The 16028-nt window shown below is 39.4% G+C and overlaps 1 protein-coding gene across 5 annotated transcripts in view; it reads right to left on the bottom strand.

Moving 5' to 3' along the window:
• Window positions 1-317: 317 nt before the first annotated feature.
• Window positions 318-16028, bottom strand: part of SMAD1 (SMAD family member 1) — a 103727-nt gene continuing 88016 nt past the window's right edge. For all 5 annotated transcript variants that reach the window (XM_010709530.4, XM_010709531.4, XM_010709532.4 and 2 more), the window contains 5 exons: window positions 12568-12825; window positions 9924-10040; window positions 5765-5986; window positions 3517-3773; window positions 318-1795 (listed from right to left, as the gene is read on the bottom strand). In XM_010709530.4, coding sequence (XP_010707832.1) covers window positions 1652-1795; window positions 3517-3773; window positions 5765-5986; window positions 9924-10040; window positions 12568-12825 — 998 coding nt within the window. In that variant the 3' untranslated portion in view covers window positions 318-1651. The remainder of the gene's footprint in view (window positions 1796-3516; window positions 3774-5764; window positions 5987-9923; window positions 10041-12567; window positions 12826-16028) is intronic.

The following is a 16028-nucleotide window of genomic DNA, read 5'->3' as shown; positions in this document are numbered from 1 at the left end:
CAGTCACCTCCACACCGTCTACAATCTGGTAGATATTTCTGTAAAAGGCAGAGAAACTCTCTGCTCATTCAGATATTTTATGTTGAAAACACAGAAGTTTTATGAACTCGAACTTCTGTGTCACTGCAGCCATATTTACTATAATTAAGAAGTCTTTCCCTCTAGAGAGCTAATTTATCTCCCATACTAGCTTTTGTAGGGTTACTAACCTGTACTAGCCATAAATGTCAGTGTCTCTTCACTTCTAGCTGATCCTCATCCAAAATCATATCTTTATCTGGTTTGTCAGTATCTACTAAGAAGTGGACAAGACAAAGTTTTAATCAAATGTAAGCAGTAACAACAGGTTTTATTCAAAACTTCCAGTAAAGAGGACCCACTAAGTTTGGAATAAAGGTACTTAAAGTACTACAGCTTACGCGAATATAAAAGATCAAGAGAAGAAAATAAACCAAGCAGTAAAAAAAAAATTAAAAATATATATATTTTTCGAAGTTTGAAACAGACCCACATTGGGATTTTGAAGCTCTCCAAACAATTAAGTTCCTAGATTTGGCAAAACAAGATTCTCTTACAAAATTAAAAGCCTATTTCTGTTACATACACTGTATAAAACTGCTCAATATAGTTAAAGAGCACACTGTACAACTTTGTCTTGAAATACATAGAGCTGCAGCCTTCAAACTGCAGGAATTAATCATTTCGTCCTCTTCACAGGTAAAACAATTAACCAGCTGCGCAAATGCTCTGGGAGAAAAAGGAAGAGGCAAAAAAAAGTCAGAATTACCAAGGTGAAGCCAATATAAAAATGAAATGCACAGCAAAACTCAGACCTCAGTTTAAACTAACAACCTATGTTTACAATATATTCTACATTTCAGTTGTCGTCATCTCTTCCCGCTCCCTCTTCCCCCCATTCAAATACTCCTAATTCCTTTATGGGTCTACGTCTAAAGGATTTCTAATCTTTCATAAACACCATACATACATTTACCAAAAAACATACCTAACATTCTTACAGTAGTACGGTCAGAACACAATTTCCAAGATTATTACAAGTTATTGATATTAAAACTATATGTTAGGTGTTTGGGTCATTGTTGTTTTGGGGTTTGTTTGTTTTTTGTCTTATTAAGAGAAGAATAACCATCAGTTTCAACTAATGATTTTAAAACATACTGCAGAAAGCCTGTTAAAAGTAGGTTTCACCAACATTAGCTCTTAGCCCAAAAGGACAATGTGGAGAAAAAAAAAAGTGATGCTGTATGTCAAGAAGGAAGAGAATCTCAGAATGCCAACTACAAGAAACTCCTTCGTGAAGTCGGTCCAACCAATTGTTGTTTTGGCTCAGTAGCCTCCTTTATGATAAGGCCTGTAAATCAACTTAGCAATAGAACATTACTATGTAAACTAAAGTACTTGATACCAACAGTATTACGTCAAAGGGCTTATTTTCTGTTTTTCTTTGTTTTGTTGGTTTTCTTTTCCCAAATCCAACAGTTGGTCGCAGAAGTAAATTATTTTCACGGCTCTTATTCAGCTGTTACCAGTCCGGGGGGGGGAGAAAAAAGAAAAGAGTATGTGTCTGACTCATACGTCCTTCAAGTACATGCAAGGCTCAATTGTTTCCAAAATGCAGGAGCTTGGGACCTTAAGACACTGAAGAAATAGGATTATGAGGAGAGCCCATCTGAGTAAGTACTTTATCCAGCCACTGAAGAGGACCGTGAAGGTGTATCTCTATCCAGCATGGAGTGCTTGTTACGTCTTGTCGATGATATTCAGCTCCCCAACCCTGGAAAGAGAATCATAATCAGGGAAAAAGAAAATCATCTTACTTCATAATAGCAAATATATGAGAAGCACATTGAATCCATTCCTTTCTTACTGAAATAATCTAGCTTTCATAAGCAATTTTCAGCAGAACAGCATCTGATTATTATCACATTTCAATTAACAAACCCAAAGTTAAAAAAAAACCCCACCACATTTGTAGAAATTGTCATTTTGAGATCTCTTGGAATTGAACTGTAAGTTCTCCGAAGACATGACTTCTAGAATGCAAGACTTCCCCATACTTCACTGCCCAGTTATATCATGTCCAATAAACCCTCTCAAGAGAAAGGTAATCAAGTCTTCGACATCAAGATCAGAAACAAGAAAAATGTTGATAAACAGATCGATGAATTAAAAATTGAGGTCACAGAGTGACACCGTGGAATTGGGGCTGAGGTATTTGTCTGACAAGAACCAAAGCATCTTTTGCAGGATTGAAAGAATACAAACAGCAATACATCAAGAAATACCTCTTAAAAGAAAGAAAGCATGATCACTCCCCACCAGGGTATTTCCCAAGTTAAGGCAAGCTTCTACCCAATTCTGTAGCACTTATTATCAAGGATATATGCAGACAATTAAACAGCATTCAAGTGAACTGTTTTGTGCCTATATTAAACCCCTAATGAAGGAATAGCTCGACTCCCAATAGGTGGCAGCAGCTATAAACACAGTGCAGCACAATGCTGCATATGCAGGAGTCATGCGCATTCATACTACGCTGCGGTACAACTATTGGGCTACGTCCCATACCAACAAACAGCTCCATTTCAGGAACCCCTGCTCTAACACACCTCAAAGATTGTCCTCTTCTCATCCAAGAGGACATTTCAAAATAGTATCAGCTTCATTTGTTTACTTTCAAAGGTCTGACTAGCCTTTTTACATCAGAACTTATGTATATAACTGTTCTGTAGCCACATAACAAATCCTGACCTTACATAGAATAGAAAGGTCCATGTGTTTATTGAAATAATTATTGCCACTCCTAATTTGGGAGCTGCTGTTCAAGACAGACTACCGCAACAGCTACAGTGACTTACTATCTGTACTATCTCACATCAAAAATGCCAGCCAAGATTAAGAGCATAAAGTTCAGTAGGGAATCTTTGAGAACAGGAGATGGCACAGACCATTGCAGCACCATTTCTAAGGGCAAACCTGATGCTACGTAATTAATTTGTGGCTTTTACACCTTTAGGCCAAGCGATTGACAACTCAACTATTCAAAGCTTACTTGTACTGTATCATGCCACATCCCACAAAATTAAGAAGTACCATAATTCCAGACTAATTACGTAAATAATTATAGAAATATACATGATCACATTAAATACAAGTATTCAATTGAATAACTATCTAGGACAAGCAATTTAATGAAATTAGAGTAGTTAACAGACACGACAGGAATGCTTCAGAAACTAACTAGAGGGATTATTAAAGAAACACCTTTTACAAGTCACTTCAGTTTTCAAAGTCTGTAGCAACAGATGGATTTTCGTCTATGGACAACTTCAAATTGTTAAGGTACACCTTACACTTAAAGAACAGTATTCATAAATATTTCAATTTAACAGTTATTAACAGGTCAATGGAGGGAGGCAATCAACAATTCAGAATCACAACATCAAGAAAAATCCATTTTGCTTACAAAACAGCCCCAAGCAAATGTTCACATACCTTTACAAAACTCATGCGGAGAGTGCACATCTTAGTAAGCTCATAGACCGTCTCAAAGCCGTGGTTCACTGACTGTGCTAAAAGCTGAGCGAACTCCTGATTATTGAAAATCTTCAAACTGCAGCCACTGGGAATTTTGCACACCGTGGTTGGATGGAAACCATGGTGGTAGTTGCAGTTTCGACTTTGCACAAAAATACTGCTGTCGCTGAGGCATTCAGCATACACTTCTCCACCAACATAATAGAGATGAACACCTGGGAAAAGAATGTTGACATGAGGAGGTTAGATCAATTCACACTGAGCATCTGTTTTTCATGGCCTGTTTCCATATGTTTCTTCTCAAATAAATGAACATTAATAGTACATCAGACTATCCCATCCTCTGTCTGTCTAATAACTTTTTTTTTTCCACCAGTAGATTTAAAGGATGGTTATGTATGTATGTATGCCTAAGTAAGGAGAAAATCAGTAATTGCTGCATTTTAACATGCTGTGTATTCAACAACAACAAACCAGTAAGTAACTACAGTAGTTTAGATGCGGTGCATTGGATGGATCGTTCAGCTAAATTTTCTTTCACTATATTTACACAAAACAATAATTGGGAATGCATGAGGAGAGTGTAGAATCTCTACTACATTGATTGCAGATACTAAAACAGCCCTAAGCTGGATAATATGTAGAAATTCTGACTGCTATTTTGGCAAGTTCAATGAGGTTGTTTTCAATACACTCGAACGCTTTTGCTCCAGAAAACTAAGAAAAAAATAACGTGTAGATGCAGCTCTTAAATGAGGGCCAATACCTACCTTGACAGTCCCACCCTCCTATTTCTCATTCCCTCACCCACCACTGATGGCAGCAAGCCCCAAAAATGCACCCCATAAGGAACCTCTTGAGATGCTGTGTCAGGATGATTCATTTTGGAAATCTTTGAGGAAGCGAGAAAACTTTCCTTCAGTTTAGAAATTGATTATTTGCTGCCTAAACTTTTCACCTCTAACAGCGTAACAAGTCAAAGAAGCAGACAATTCAAATACTAAAGTCAGAAAGCCTTGACTGTGCTGTCACGTGAGATGTGTGTACGTGTAAGGGAACACATAGTGCCATCTGATCATCCAAAATATTTATGGCTGCCTTCAAGTACAGGATTTACTACTTTTCCTCCAAGACTAACAGTTCTATGTCACCATTGACTGTATACATTTTCTTCTTCAACAGCTTCCTTGTCTTTTCCGTTCTACTTTGGTATATACACGGTTAAGTGCTTCAGCAGAACTCTGCTTGCAGCTGGGTTACTTTTAAAGGGAAAATGAATGAGGTGTTAAATAAATATCCTCATACTTGGTAAGATAGATGGGGAGGAAAAGAAAGAATAAGTTCTAGGACTTGAGTCCCATAGCACAGGTGTGGCGTACTGCTGAGAGCTGCACACATCCTCATGCTGAGAAAGGTTTTCCAGACTAAGGGCTAAAATTCGATGACTGAATAGTTCTCTTCAGTTTCAATTCTCTTCTTCTCAAAGAAGGGGGAAGATAATCAATTGGCATTTATCGCATTCTCACTGCCTGGGCATGCTCAGCCCTGAACTGTAAGCTCCTAACAAAGGTGTCCGGCAGGAAAAATCCACTGCAGGGGCAGCATCAGATTCCCATGTAATCAGTGTTACAGACAAGTCCTCAAAAGAGGGGATGGCATCAAGTCAGACATAAAACAGAAGGCTTTTCTCTTCCGCTGGACATTGTCATGGCCATTAAAGAAAAGAGAAGCACAAAATTCCCATTGCAAGAATCACTATCCTCTTTAAAAATGCATTTGAAAAAAACCTGTTTTAGCAGGCTGCCCCTCTAAATACATCTTAGTGCAGCTCATTTGTGTCAGAACTTGAAGATAAGATTTTGTGAGAACTCATTTGGATTTCCACGTTACCAATAATCAAGAGAAATCAAGACATTTCATTTAAAAAAGCCCTAAGCTCTTGCACTAATTAAGATTATGATAGGCTTTAGGCAATAAAAATGGCTAGGGATAGAACCTTCCTGCAATTATGCAGCTGGTAAGAAAAACACTGGACTCAAAAGACACAGCCAGAAAACTGTGTATTTATTAGCATTCTAAATAAGCATTTATCCCACATACTGGGAAGAGCAGCCTGCTCTTGAAGCAAGTGGCTCAGGCTATCATGCCTAGAGGAAACAGTCCCCAAGAAACCCCCCAAAAAAGAACACAAAGATTGAAAATTCACCTTTTCCAATGTGCCTCCTTGTATTCTCAATGGTGGAATTGCGGTTAACATTGGAGAGCAGCCCCAGGCAAAATCTGTTTTTGTTGTTTGAAGGATCAGTGAAGCCATCCACCAGGATGCTGGTGGAAGAGGCGTGGAAGGCCTCCCCAACACGATTATTCAGCTCATAATAAACAATGGAGCACCAGTGCTTCGGCTCTTCATAAGCAACAGCCTGAACATCTGCAAAGTAACCAGGCAAAGTTACAGTCTGGTAGTGCTGGAATACAGGCCTGAGATCTAAAGATTCATAAACCTGCAGATTTTGGCAGAAGATCACTAAAAGATGATCTGGATAATCAACTGCAGTTAAATGAAGGGTCTTGTGTTCTCAGGGTTTTTTTTTGTTTGTGTTTTTTTTAAACTTTTCATTGCCACAGACACGCTACAGAATAATTTCACCTTAGCTTTACTTGCATACGACCCAAAGCAGAAAATAATGGCAACAGTAAGGCGTAAGAGCTCCCAAGCACAGAGCAAGCAGTGCTCCAATAACCCTGCTACACATTCTACAACATGCTATGGCACAGGCCCAGACAGCAGAGAAACACCACAACTGTAGAGCTCAACTTTCTTCCCAATCTATTAAGTTAAATCGTATTTCAGCATCATTTTGCTCTGCTTTTTTTTTTGTTGTTGTTGTTGTTTTGGGTTTTTTTTGTCATTTATTTTTACAAAATTAAAAGTAGTCATTGCTCTTACTGTGAAGTTCTATAGCAACAAGGGGAAACTGCAACTGCCGAAAAAACCATTATAACTTTGGGTACCAGCAAGTATAGAGCTATCTTAAAAACAAAGTCAGCAGACCAGTACTTCAGCCTTTACAGCTTGCATTAATCTTTCTTCAAGAAGTAAAAGAGGTTGACATCGGTCTGCAGAACATGCAAACTAACTGGGATCCAAGGCTGATCAAGGCCATAACACACAGTCCTAACAACTGTGCTGGACAACAGAATAGATGCCGTAAAGGCAGATATTACTTAACGTGAGCCTTTTATTCATCAAATGCTAGCTAGTACAAATCCTGCAGTTGTTCACCAACAGATGAATTACTTGTTGAGTAATAGCAAGGATTTCTCAGGACTTGGTTTTCTAGATTATGGTAGCAACCAAGTCCTCCTCAGCAGCTCCTAACCAAAGCTGGGAATTACACAGAATGCCAGCAGGACATCCACGATTCACAATTTCTATCTATCAAGCTCTAGAAACACATGAAAGTCTTGAGCTAACACCTGTGATTCTGAACTGGGAAAAATTTCTTCAAGATACATAAGGTCTTCACCGAAAGCAGTTTCTCACTGTGTGTCCAACAGCACAGGCTTCTTCAGAGGTCTCCACCCAATAGGTATTCTTTCAAGTGTCAAATACAGCTACAAATTATTAAACTGTCTCTGAATAAAAGGAGACTAGCAAAGGGATGTGGTTGCTTTATGTGGTTTCTTTCAAATTAAAGAGACTATTTCCCTGCTCAGCCTAGCACAGTTGGATCTGCTGCTGAGATAACAGCTCAGCAGATTAAAGCTCTAACTATAGGCCAAAGTGCTAAAATGAAACTAAGACTAGCATTACAGCGAAGCTTGTTTCTCCGGCCCAAGATTCCTACTGCCAACCCCAAGTCTTCACTGAAGTCAGTCAACTAAGTCCAGTGCTAGTATTTTCCTTTCTTCACACATCGTGATTTTTCTGATGTACAGAAACAAAACTAAAATCCCCTCAAATAAGCATTAAATATCAGATACAAAAGGTAACAAATAGTAGAAAGCAGGACAACACATCCTACTTAATAGTGCAAAACTTGAGTATGTGTACATCTGATTAATACCTTGCTTAAAAGAGTGCTAGAAAGGAGCTAGTCTTTCCTGATACCCTTGCATGTTCTATTGTCTCACATCACTGTTAAAAAATTAAAAACCATTCATTAGTTATTAGTAAGATTACTACACTTTAAACTCACATGAAGATGCCAGGAATTATCAAAGCTGCAGCTTTACCCCAGTTCTCTAAAGTCAGGAAGAAATCTTGCCAGCTGGCCATTCTTCCAGAATGAATCATATCTCTCTCACACAGATTTCATACTAACTTCCTTACATTTGCTTTAAGTCATGCAGAGCAGGTGCGCTTAGTCTCTCTATTCCCAGCATGGGCCAACAATGGAAATTACCCAACTTCATTGACAGGATGCAGCTTGTTAAGTCAAAGCTCTTAAGACTAACAAATCACCATGAAAAACATGCTTCTAAAAGCTTGCAACAAAAATGCTACAGTAAGTTTACACTAAAAACTGTTCTTTTTTGATCTGTGACAGATTTTTTTTTAAATGTAGTGAAATTACAGTCTGTGCATAGAGAGAGACTGTATAAGTGTGTAAATGCATACACAATACAAACAACACAATGCCATACAAAAGCAAAGGTTCTAACTTGGTTTTGCTTTACTTATTTATTAACTTTAACTGAAGCGGCAGAGGTGAGAATCCACTGTACTTAACTATTATGAGAGAGAAACACTAACGGACAGTATTATTATTTGGAATGGCTGAGTATTAAGAGAACGGTCTGTATTTTCCTTCTTGCTTTTTATTAACTCGTGTGATAGAACAATTACATACACATGGATTTTTAAGAAGCATAAGCATGCAAAAGTTTGCGGCGAGGCACAAACACTGATAAACGTACTTCGGGCCTTCAGCAGCAGCAAGGACTGTGCACACAGTGTATGGGATCAGAGAGTACTGGAAATGCTACACAGATGGGGTTTATCACATGCAAAATTCATTCCACAACGAGTAAATAGTTTACCAGGGAAGCTATCCAAATTGTTTAAAGAGTGCAAATATACTTCCTGAAACCAGACATTAAGCTTAGCAACAAAACAAGCACAAAAAAAAAAATCAAACAATAGTTAAATTGTTCATATGCTTGTGATCTTCATAATCATTCTGGCACAGCACTGAGCTCGCTGCTCTTTCTTGGCACGGTCAGTAACTGTGTAAGACTGTTTGTTCTCTAAAGGGGCTATTTCTCACAACGTGATGGGTGCACTAAATCGTTTACCCAGCAGCAAAGCTGACTGAAAAGGCTTTAAAGAACAACACGTTAAAAAGATTTCTACATCACAGTAGATAAAGCAGTGGGCTATATATTTTATTAAATATAGATTTCAAAGTCTGTAGTGCTATCATCTCAGCAGACAGCTTAGAATTCTGAAACATGCTGTCACTGCAGGACTCAACGATGGAACAAAAAGGGACATCAGAAGGAAAACATTTTTTAAAAGCTCTTATCACCAGGAGAAATGGTAACTGTACAAAACAGAGCATACGCTTCAGGGACTTCAAGGTAAGCACTGAGTTTAGAACCAAAACACAATGAGAGTAGGAAGTTTTATTGTAACTACTGAGTATGACATGTACTGCCTGGGAAAAACGTCTGCGGGTATTTACATAATGACCATATTAGCACCCATTCTCTGACCAAGTCCTCATTTAGAGAGCTACTTGACTATCCGCCATCCACAATTCAGTAGATTCTATACAGAACCAACTGCACTGTTTCAGTCATACAATCATTTAAACTAGAAGAGAGCTCTAGTCCAACTGTCTACTTACCACCAGTATTGCCCACTAAATCACATCGCAAAGTACTAAATCTACCCTTTCCTTAAACACCTCCAGGGGCGGTGACAATAAATCAATGTATAAGAGATAAGAAGATTCCTTTCCCTGCACATGTACCAGTATTGAATGCAAAAAATGTGCAGCATTGCAATAATTGTCTTCTCTGGGACTATCAGAATTTCCACACAGAAGTATATAAAAGGATCTTGACCGTGATATGATTGGTCATCAGAAAGAAATAAAGCCCATGGTTTTTTTTTTTTTTAAACAAGTAGTGTTCTTATCCTAAGTAACTATTTACTTTAAAATTAAAAACTCTCCCCCTAGATTTATTATTTCATGCCTTACAGCAACAGAGAAGAAAAATGACGATTTTGTTTTTTTCTTTTCTACATATGAAGACGTTCACAAACAATATGCATGCAGTATTAAAGTAACCAAACAATTCTGAAAGTACTTCACTCTTAAGAAGCAAAGCAGAAGATGAGAAGGAAATGTTTTTACCTCCTCTGTGTACATCAGGGTGGATTCCAGGTGCCATCATGCTAGTATCCATTGGCTGGGAGGTATCGTGTGTCATCTGATCTTCCGGAGGCAGGTAAGCAGGAGGAGGAGTATCAGCTAAACATAGAAGAGATAGAGATAGATGAGTCCTTTCTTCTCTTTAAAGTATATATATACCCACATAAACAGCATTTGTCTGGAAATGCTTCCAGTCTGACTTAGCTATATATTTCCACTCACCAGAAATCTGAGAAAGCAATCACGGACCTTGATTCAGGAAAGCAAAACAACTACCATGCGTACCAAGCACAAGTACAATAAAAACAAGTCCCTTCCCCCCCCATTTAACCACAAAAGAAAGCTTGTCCACGACTTTGGCAGGTAGAAAATTCCACAGACAACAGCACATAGAGAGCTCTTAGGAAAAGATCTGAAGTACATACCGAACGCTGTAAATGTGAACAGAATTCGGAGCAGAAAGCTTTTAGTTTCAGTTTTTCTGCTTGCTTGATCACTTCAGTGAAGCATGCAAACACTCCTGATACATTCACAACTCTGTCACTATAACTACAGAGTACTAGGTCCATCTCCCTAGATAGGAAATAGTAGAAAGTACTGACGAACCCAAGTACTGCAGATGTAACTTCTGGGTTTGGAATTTATTTGCTGCCATCTCCTGCTGGCTGCATTGGCCAGCTCAGCACTGAACTACTAGCACAAAAACCATCCTAAGCACTACAACTGTACTCACTCACCCACTGTCACTGCTATTTGAAGCACCCTAGTCAGATACTCTATTTGAAGCACCTTAGGCAGGTACTTGCACTGCTCTACAGCTTCCTAAATAGCTTCCCAGCAGCTGCAAGAAGCTGCCAATGGCACCACTTTCCAGGAAAGCAGAGGGCTCGCTTCACCACAGCAATCACAGAGGTACATGCAAAAGAGAAACCCTTGACCAATGCCAACAAGCTTCTGCTGAAAAAGCTGAGGTTAGACTGCCTCTTGTGAGCACTGCTGCTGCTCATCCCACATTTACTTCCATCACTGATCGCCAGCTACCACAGCAAGTAATCACAGGTGCCTCCAAAAACCCAAAAACCAAATTAACATCAGGAAAAGGCAAGAAAACCAAGCCACTGATTTCTAAGCTGACAGTTTTATATTTAAAGCTGGCTGGTACGCTCCCTTCCTTTTTGGAGGAGTAAGCAGCAAGGAAAGACAAAAATGACAAAAGGACTGCTTTAAAGCTTAGCAGTCTGCAGTCGAGTTCAAAGGTTTTTGTTATAATAAAACTTGGACATTCATGTGCATGCAAGTACAATGTTGGAGATGCAGAGATACGGAAATAAGATTTTAAGGCCATAGGGAACAAATTAGTGAGTTTCTGTTAAGTTTGAGTTTTTTGGATAACTTGATCTTGATCCTTTTTTTTTTTTAAATATATTTTCCAATAGTCAGCCTCCTCTTTCCCTAACAGAATAAGATGGACAGCTGTGCAAAACTGAACATGAAGGACATCAGTATCTTGCCTTTCCTCTAAATCAGTTTCTTCACTGCAGCCCAAGACTTGTCTTTATGGGGATGCAGATAGAAGAGACCTCTCAAGATCAAGCAAGCTTCCACAAGACTATGTTCAGGAAGGCCTTCCTGTTAGAGAAGCCTTTGGAAGAGACCCAACCACACTGGTCATATTTAAAACAAAACAGAATGCAGAGCAAGACAGCTGTTTCTGCTGCAACTTTTCACATTTTAAAAACAAACAACCAAAAAAAAAAAACCACCGCCAAATACATCCACTCTTCTTCCTTCCCTCCTGTCTCTGCAAGTTCAGTCATCTTTACACAACTATCAGCACTAGAAATCTCTTAATGTTAATTACACATAGTGGAAAGCATATTTTCACAAGCCCGCCTGCTTTTGTTTACACATGCTCTCCTACAGCCCCCAAAGAAAACACACGAACTGAACATCCATAAGCATCTGTACAGAGTCCTTCTCCTAACATTTAGGTCAAGAGATCCCTCATAAGCAGCTTCTGCAGTATTTTAACAACCCTATACAGAAATACAAAAATACAATAACAACAGCTTCACAGAATCTTCTACAAACAGTTCAGCAAAAAAAGCTTGCCAATTCTTTGAATTTACAAATTAAGAAGTCTGAATATTTATTTTCAGAGCTTCAAATGTTTTTTCAGTTGATATATATTTGGCTTTTGAAATTACATCACTACATGAAGAAATTTTATCAAGTAGCAGCAGCATGATCCCCTTCAGAAACATCCTTCTGTAGAACTATAGCTCTGCTGAATTTATTGATTATCTCTTTCCTAAGCAAGAATGATCCATAGCATTACTCTTCTTTGCATTATGGAATACACTGTCAAACCATCTCCCAAGAATGTTCATGATATGGAATCCTTCCCTCTGTTCCAGAAGATTTTACCTGTAACATTTGAACTGAGTTCAAAAGGAAACAAATTCAAAACCTCAATAATATTACAAGAGACCAAGTCTTCATTACCTAAAGTTTACTGCTAAACACAAGCGTTGGCTGATAATGAAGTATTACTACGCAAAAACAAGGTTATCTGTTACATTCAACCACATTTTCACTTCTCACAAGTCACAGAAATTGACCATACCTGGCATCTGAAAAGGGCTTCCTGGGTCTGAGCTGGCTGGAGAATGTGGGTAGGTGCTACTGCTGCTTCCAGGCGAGTTTGGATAGCTGCTGTTTGGCGAATGGGGAAATGGGTGACTGTTGGGCTGCTGAAAAGAGTCCGGGAAAGTAGCGTTGTGTGGCATGTGGGGCTCATTTTGTCCCAAATTGCGGAACTGAGCCAAGAGGCTGTGCTGAGGGTTGTACTCACTGTGCCTTGGAACCAGCACTGGAGGTAGAACTGCGAAGGGAGAAAGCAGGACAAAGCAATAGCATTAGAGACTCAGTACTGAAGGACTAGGCCATACCTGGAAAAAACATTCTTCATCCCGTAAGGCATAATTTACATCTGCCTTAAAAACAAAGGAGTCGAATCCAGGAACACATTTAAGCAAGAACTCTTTTCCTTATATCCAGGTTATTGTATAGCTTGAATTTACAGCGATTGCTCTACTTGGATCACCAGACGAGCTTGCTTTTACAGAGGGCTAAGGAAGATCCAAGGATAAGCAGCAATTCAGGATTGCAGGTTTTTTTCTGCACCAAAAAACACTGAAGTAGCCACAGCACAATCACGACAGGCACTCTGTTCTACTTGTGATCTTGCTAATCATGTAATGGCCTGTAACCTAAAACCTTGCTAACAAGGACAGATATGTTTTTTCTGCAGACAATACAAACATCATACAGACCTTGAACTGAGCCTGGTCCCAACAGTTGTAGTTATATATTTAAGCAAGGCTAGGTTCTTACCAATTAGAATTGAAATGGTTATTAACGCTAAAAGTCAGTTTACAAATGCAATTCAAATAAAGTTACACATTTCAAAAATAATAAAAACAAAAACAACTGAGCAGCCACTGAGTTCCAAGTAAATGCTACTACATGATCAGAGAAACACATCACATACTGCTGGCCTCCCCACACTCTCAAGGCCTTCTCAGCAGCGGGAAACAAAGGCCTCTTTGATTGGGAATATGAACATGATACCAGCTACATCAAGATAAAAGAATCAGCTCTTTTTCCAACACTTCATCTTCTATCTTTAAATGTCTCACAGCGAAGTCCAAGCTTCTCAAAAGATTAAAAGCTCATCTTGTTTGAGAGATTTTGTGGGTTATGGAGGAAAGAGGAGAAGAAAGAGCCTACACAGGCAATCTATGCACAAGTGAAATAAGAAGTTATTGCCCTCCGCACCTGCCTGCTTACATTCACTACCATTTCACAGCTGCACAGCCACATGGGACCAGGCAGCCCCCTGGGTGTCTTCAAGAGAGGCTGCCAAAAAGCACAAAGCATCAAAGCAAGCCAGGACACCACAGCCCCTCCCCGAGACTCCTGCCTTGCACCCTGACCAGGTGGCCATGCAGGAGAAAAGCAGGAGCACGTATACAGGAGAAGCCCCCAGAGGCAGAACTGTATCACTCAATTGAGGAAGGTGTTTCTTAACAGTTGCTTCACCATAAGGTGAATTACTGAGAGTAAATATATAACAAAGACCAACATCGTTTTGATAAACGGGTTCTTCCAATGCATTAAGAAACTCATTCTTCCAGCACTTGGCTTACACTAAAGCATTCAGGTTCTTAGTGGAGTGTTCAAACATCTAAGAGCACTCCACTATCACTACAACCACAGACCAGGCCTGAAGTCTAGGTCCAAATTCAAATTAAAAGCAGCCAGTTTTCCTTGCTTTTTATTTATTTATTTTAAAGATTTAATCTGATGTTTCATTTTCCTAGAACAGCTTCACCAAGTTTCAGTGGGTCTCAAGCACTCGAGATGGATGTCGTTCGTAGAGAGATTTGTTTAGTAATGAAAATTTTACCTGACATCCCTTTAAAAGAAATATACAAAGTTGCTAGTTATAGCATTTTCTGAAACAAAGCACACCCATCTACCATTCCTTGAAAGTTGCCAATTGCAAAACACCGCAGGAGAAGACGGACCTCCCTTGGCCACGCAGGCTGCCTCTTGCCTCTAATGCAACTGTTCTCATAGGCATCATAAGTCACTGGAAGAAGCCAGGAAATAAAAAAAACATTTAAGTTGGACATCATAAATCCCCTCATCCACAACACGGCAAACGTCAGGCCCACTCCGTCTGAATAGTAGGATCCCTCCAAATTAAACTCTTTCTGTTAAGCCTGACAGTCCTTTTGTAGTGAGGTCAAGCAATACTTCAGCTGTCATGGTCAACATCTGCTGGACTCATAAATTACAAGTGAAAAAAACTAACAATGAGATCATGTGTTAAAAAGTATTTTCCCTTTCCTGTCTTTATGGTTCTTCCTTACTTTGCTGAGCATTAAAAACACATCTTTCCTATCTCTTCCTTTCCTGCAGATGAAGGTCAAACCATTAACTTTTCTAAAGTTAATTTGTGCAGAAAGTACATCACTTACCTTTCCCATCCGCAGTCTCACATTAAACAATGACATGCATGACATCACAGGAAGCCATACAATTTATAGCACTTAAAAGCTGGACAGCAGGATATTTTCTGTATGTTTTCTGTAATATAGCAGTGCCAATTTTCCCAAGGTATACATGCATGTTCTCAAAGTTCAGAAAGACTCAAGACAAGAACGCATCTCCTCTTCCCAACCATCCCTACACTTTTCCTCCCACTACTTCAACCTAAAATAATTAAATGCCAACATCTTCGAAATACACACAGAAAAGGGAGGATGGAAGGAAGAAAATGACCAGTACTGATACTGCCTAAACCGCCTCAAAAATACCACTGCAGAATTTACTTGAATGCTGCCTCTAATTCACGTTCTCCTGCATACAAAATTTAGATGAGGAGAAAAAGCCCCGAAGGCCACATCAAGTGGGTCTGAGCCTACAGCACTGCAATGATTCCGACCCTGAGACAACCACTCCCTGCCATAATCTGATCTCTCTGAGGCCCAAGGGTTTTTGGCAGCCTCGATGCTCCTGCTGGAGTCACTGAGGAGTTAATCTGAACACCGTCCTCCCGTGAGCAAAGCCATGAGTGGGACTGGGCATTTCACAAGCAGGAACGGGTGCCAGGAATTGTGTGTGTGAAGGGGGTTACATACCGTTCTTGTTTCCCTCACCCCACTCGAAGGCAGTGAGCTCCTGGTCAGGTTGCAGCCCTCAGCCATATGAAATAACAAATTACCAGGGCTCAGTGCAGCAGAAGAGGAGGCCTATCTCTGCAGCAGCTGCCAACTTCAGGAAGAGGTATAATTGAAGAGGAGAAAGCATGAGAGAGTTATTCTGTGCTAAGCCAGCAAACCTGTTGCTACAAAATAATGAACTAGGGCACATCTTTGTTGTGTGGATCTCTGGAGGACACCACTTTAACAGTTTGCAGTGACAATTTCTCTCCATTTTGCTGTCTTTAGTGGAAGAGAAAACAGTTGCAAAAGTATGAAAAATCCATGTATATTTTTTTAAATTATCACTAATTCT

The sequence above is a fragment of the Meleagris gallopavo genome, chromosome 4, assembly GCF_905368555.1.
Source record: "Meleagris gallopavo chromosome 4, MGAL_WU_HG_1.1, whole genome shotgun sequence".
In the NCBI taxonomy this organism is placed as follows: Eukaryota; Metazoa; Chordata; class Aves; order Galliformes; family Phasianidae; genus Meleagris; species Meleagris gallopavo.
This window is presented reverse-complemented; position numbering and strand designations above follow the sequence as displayed.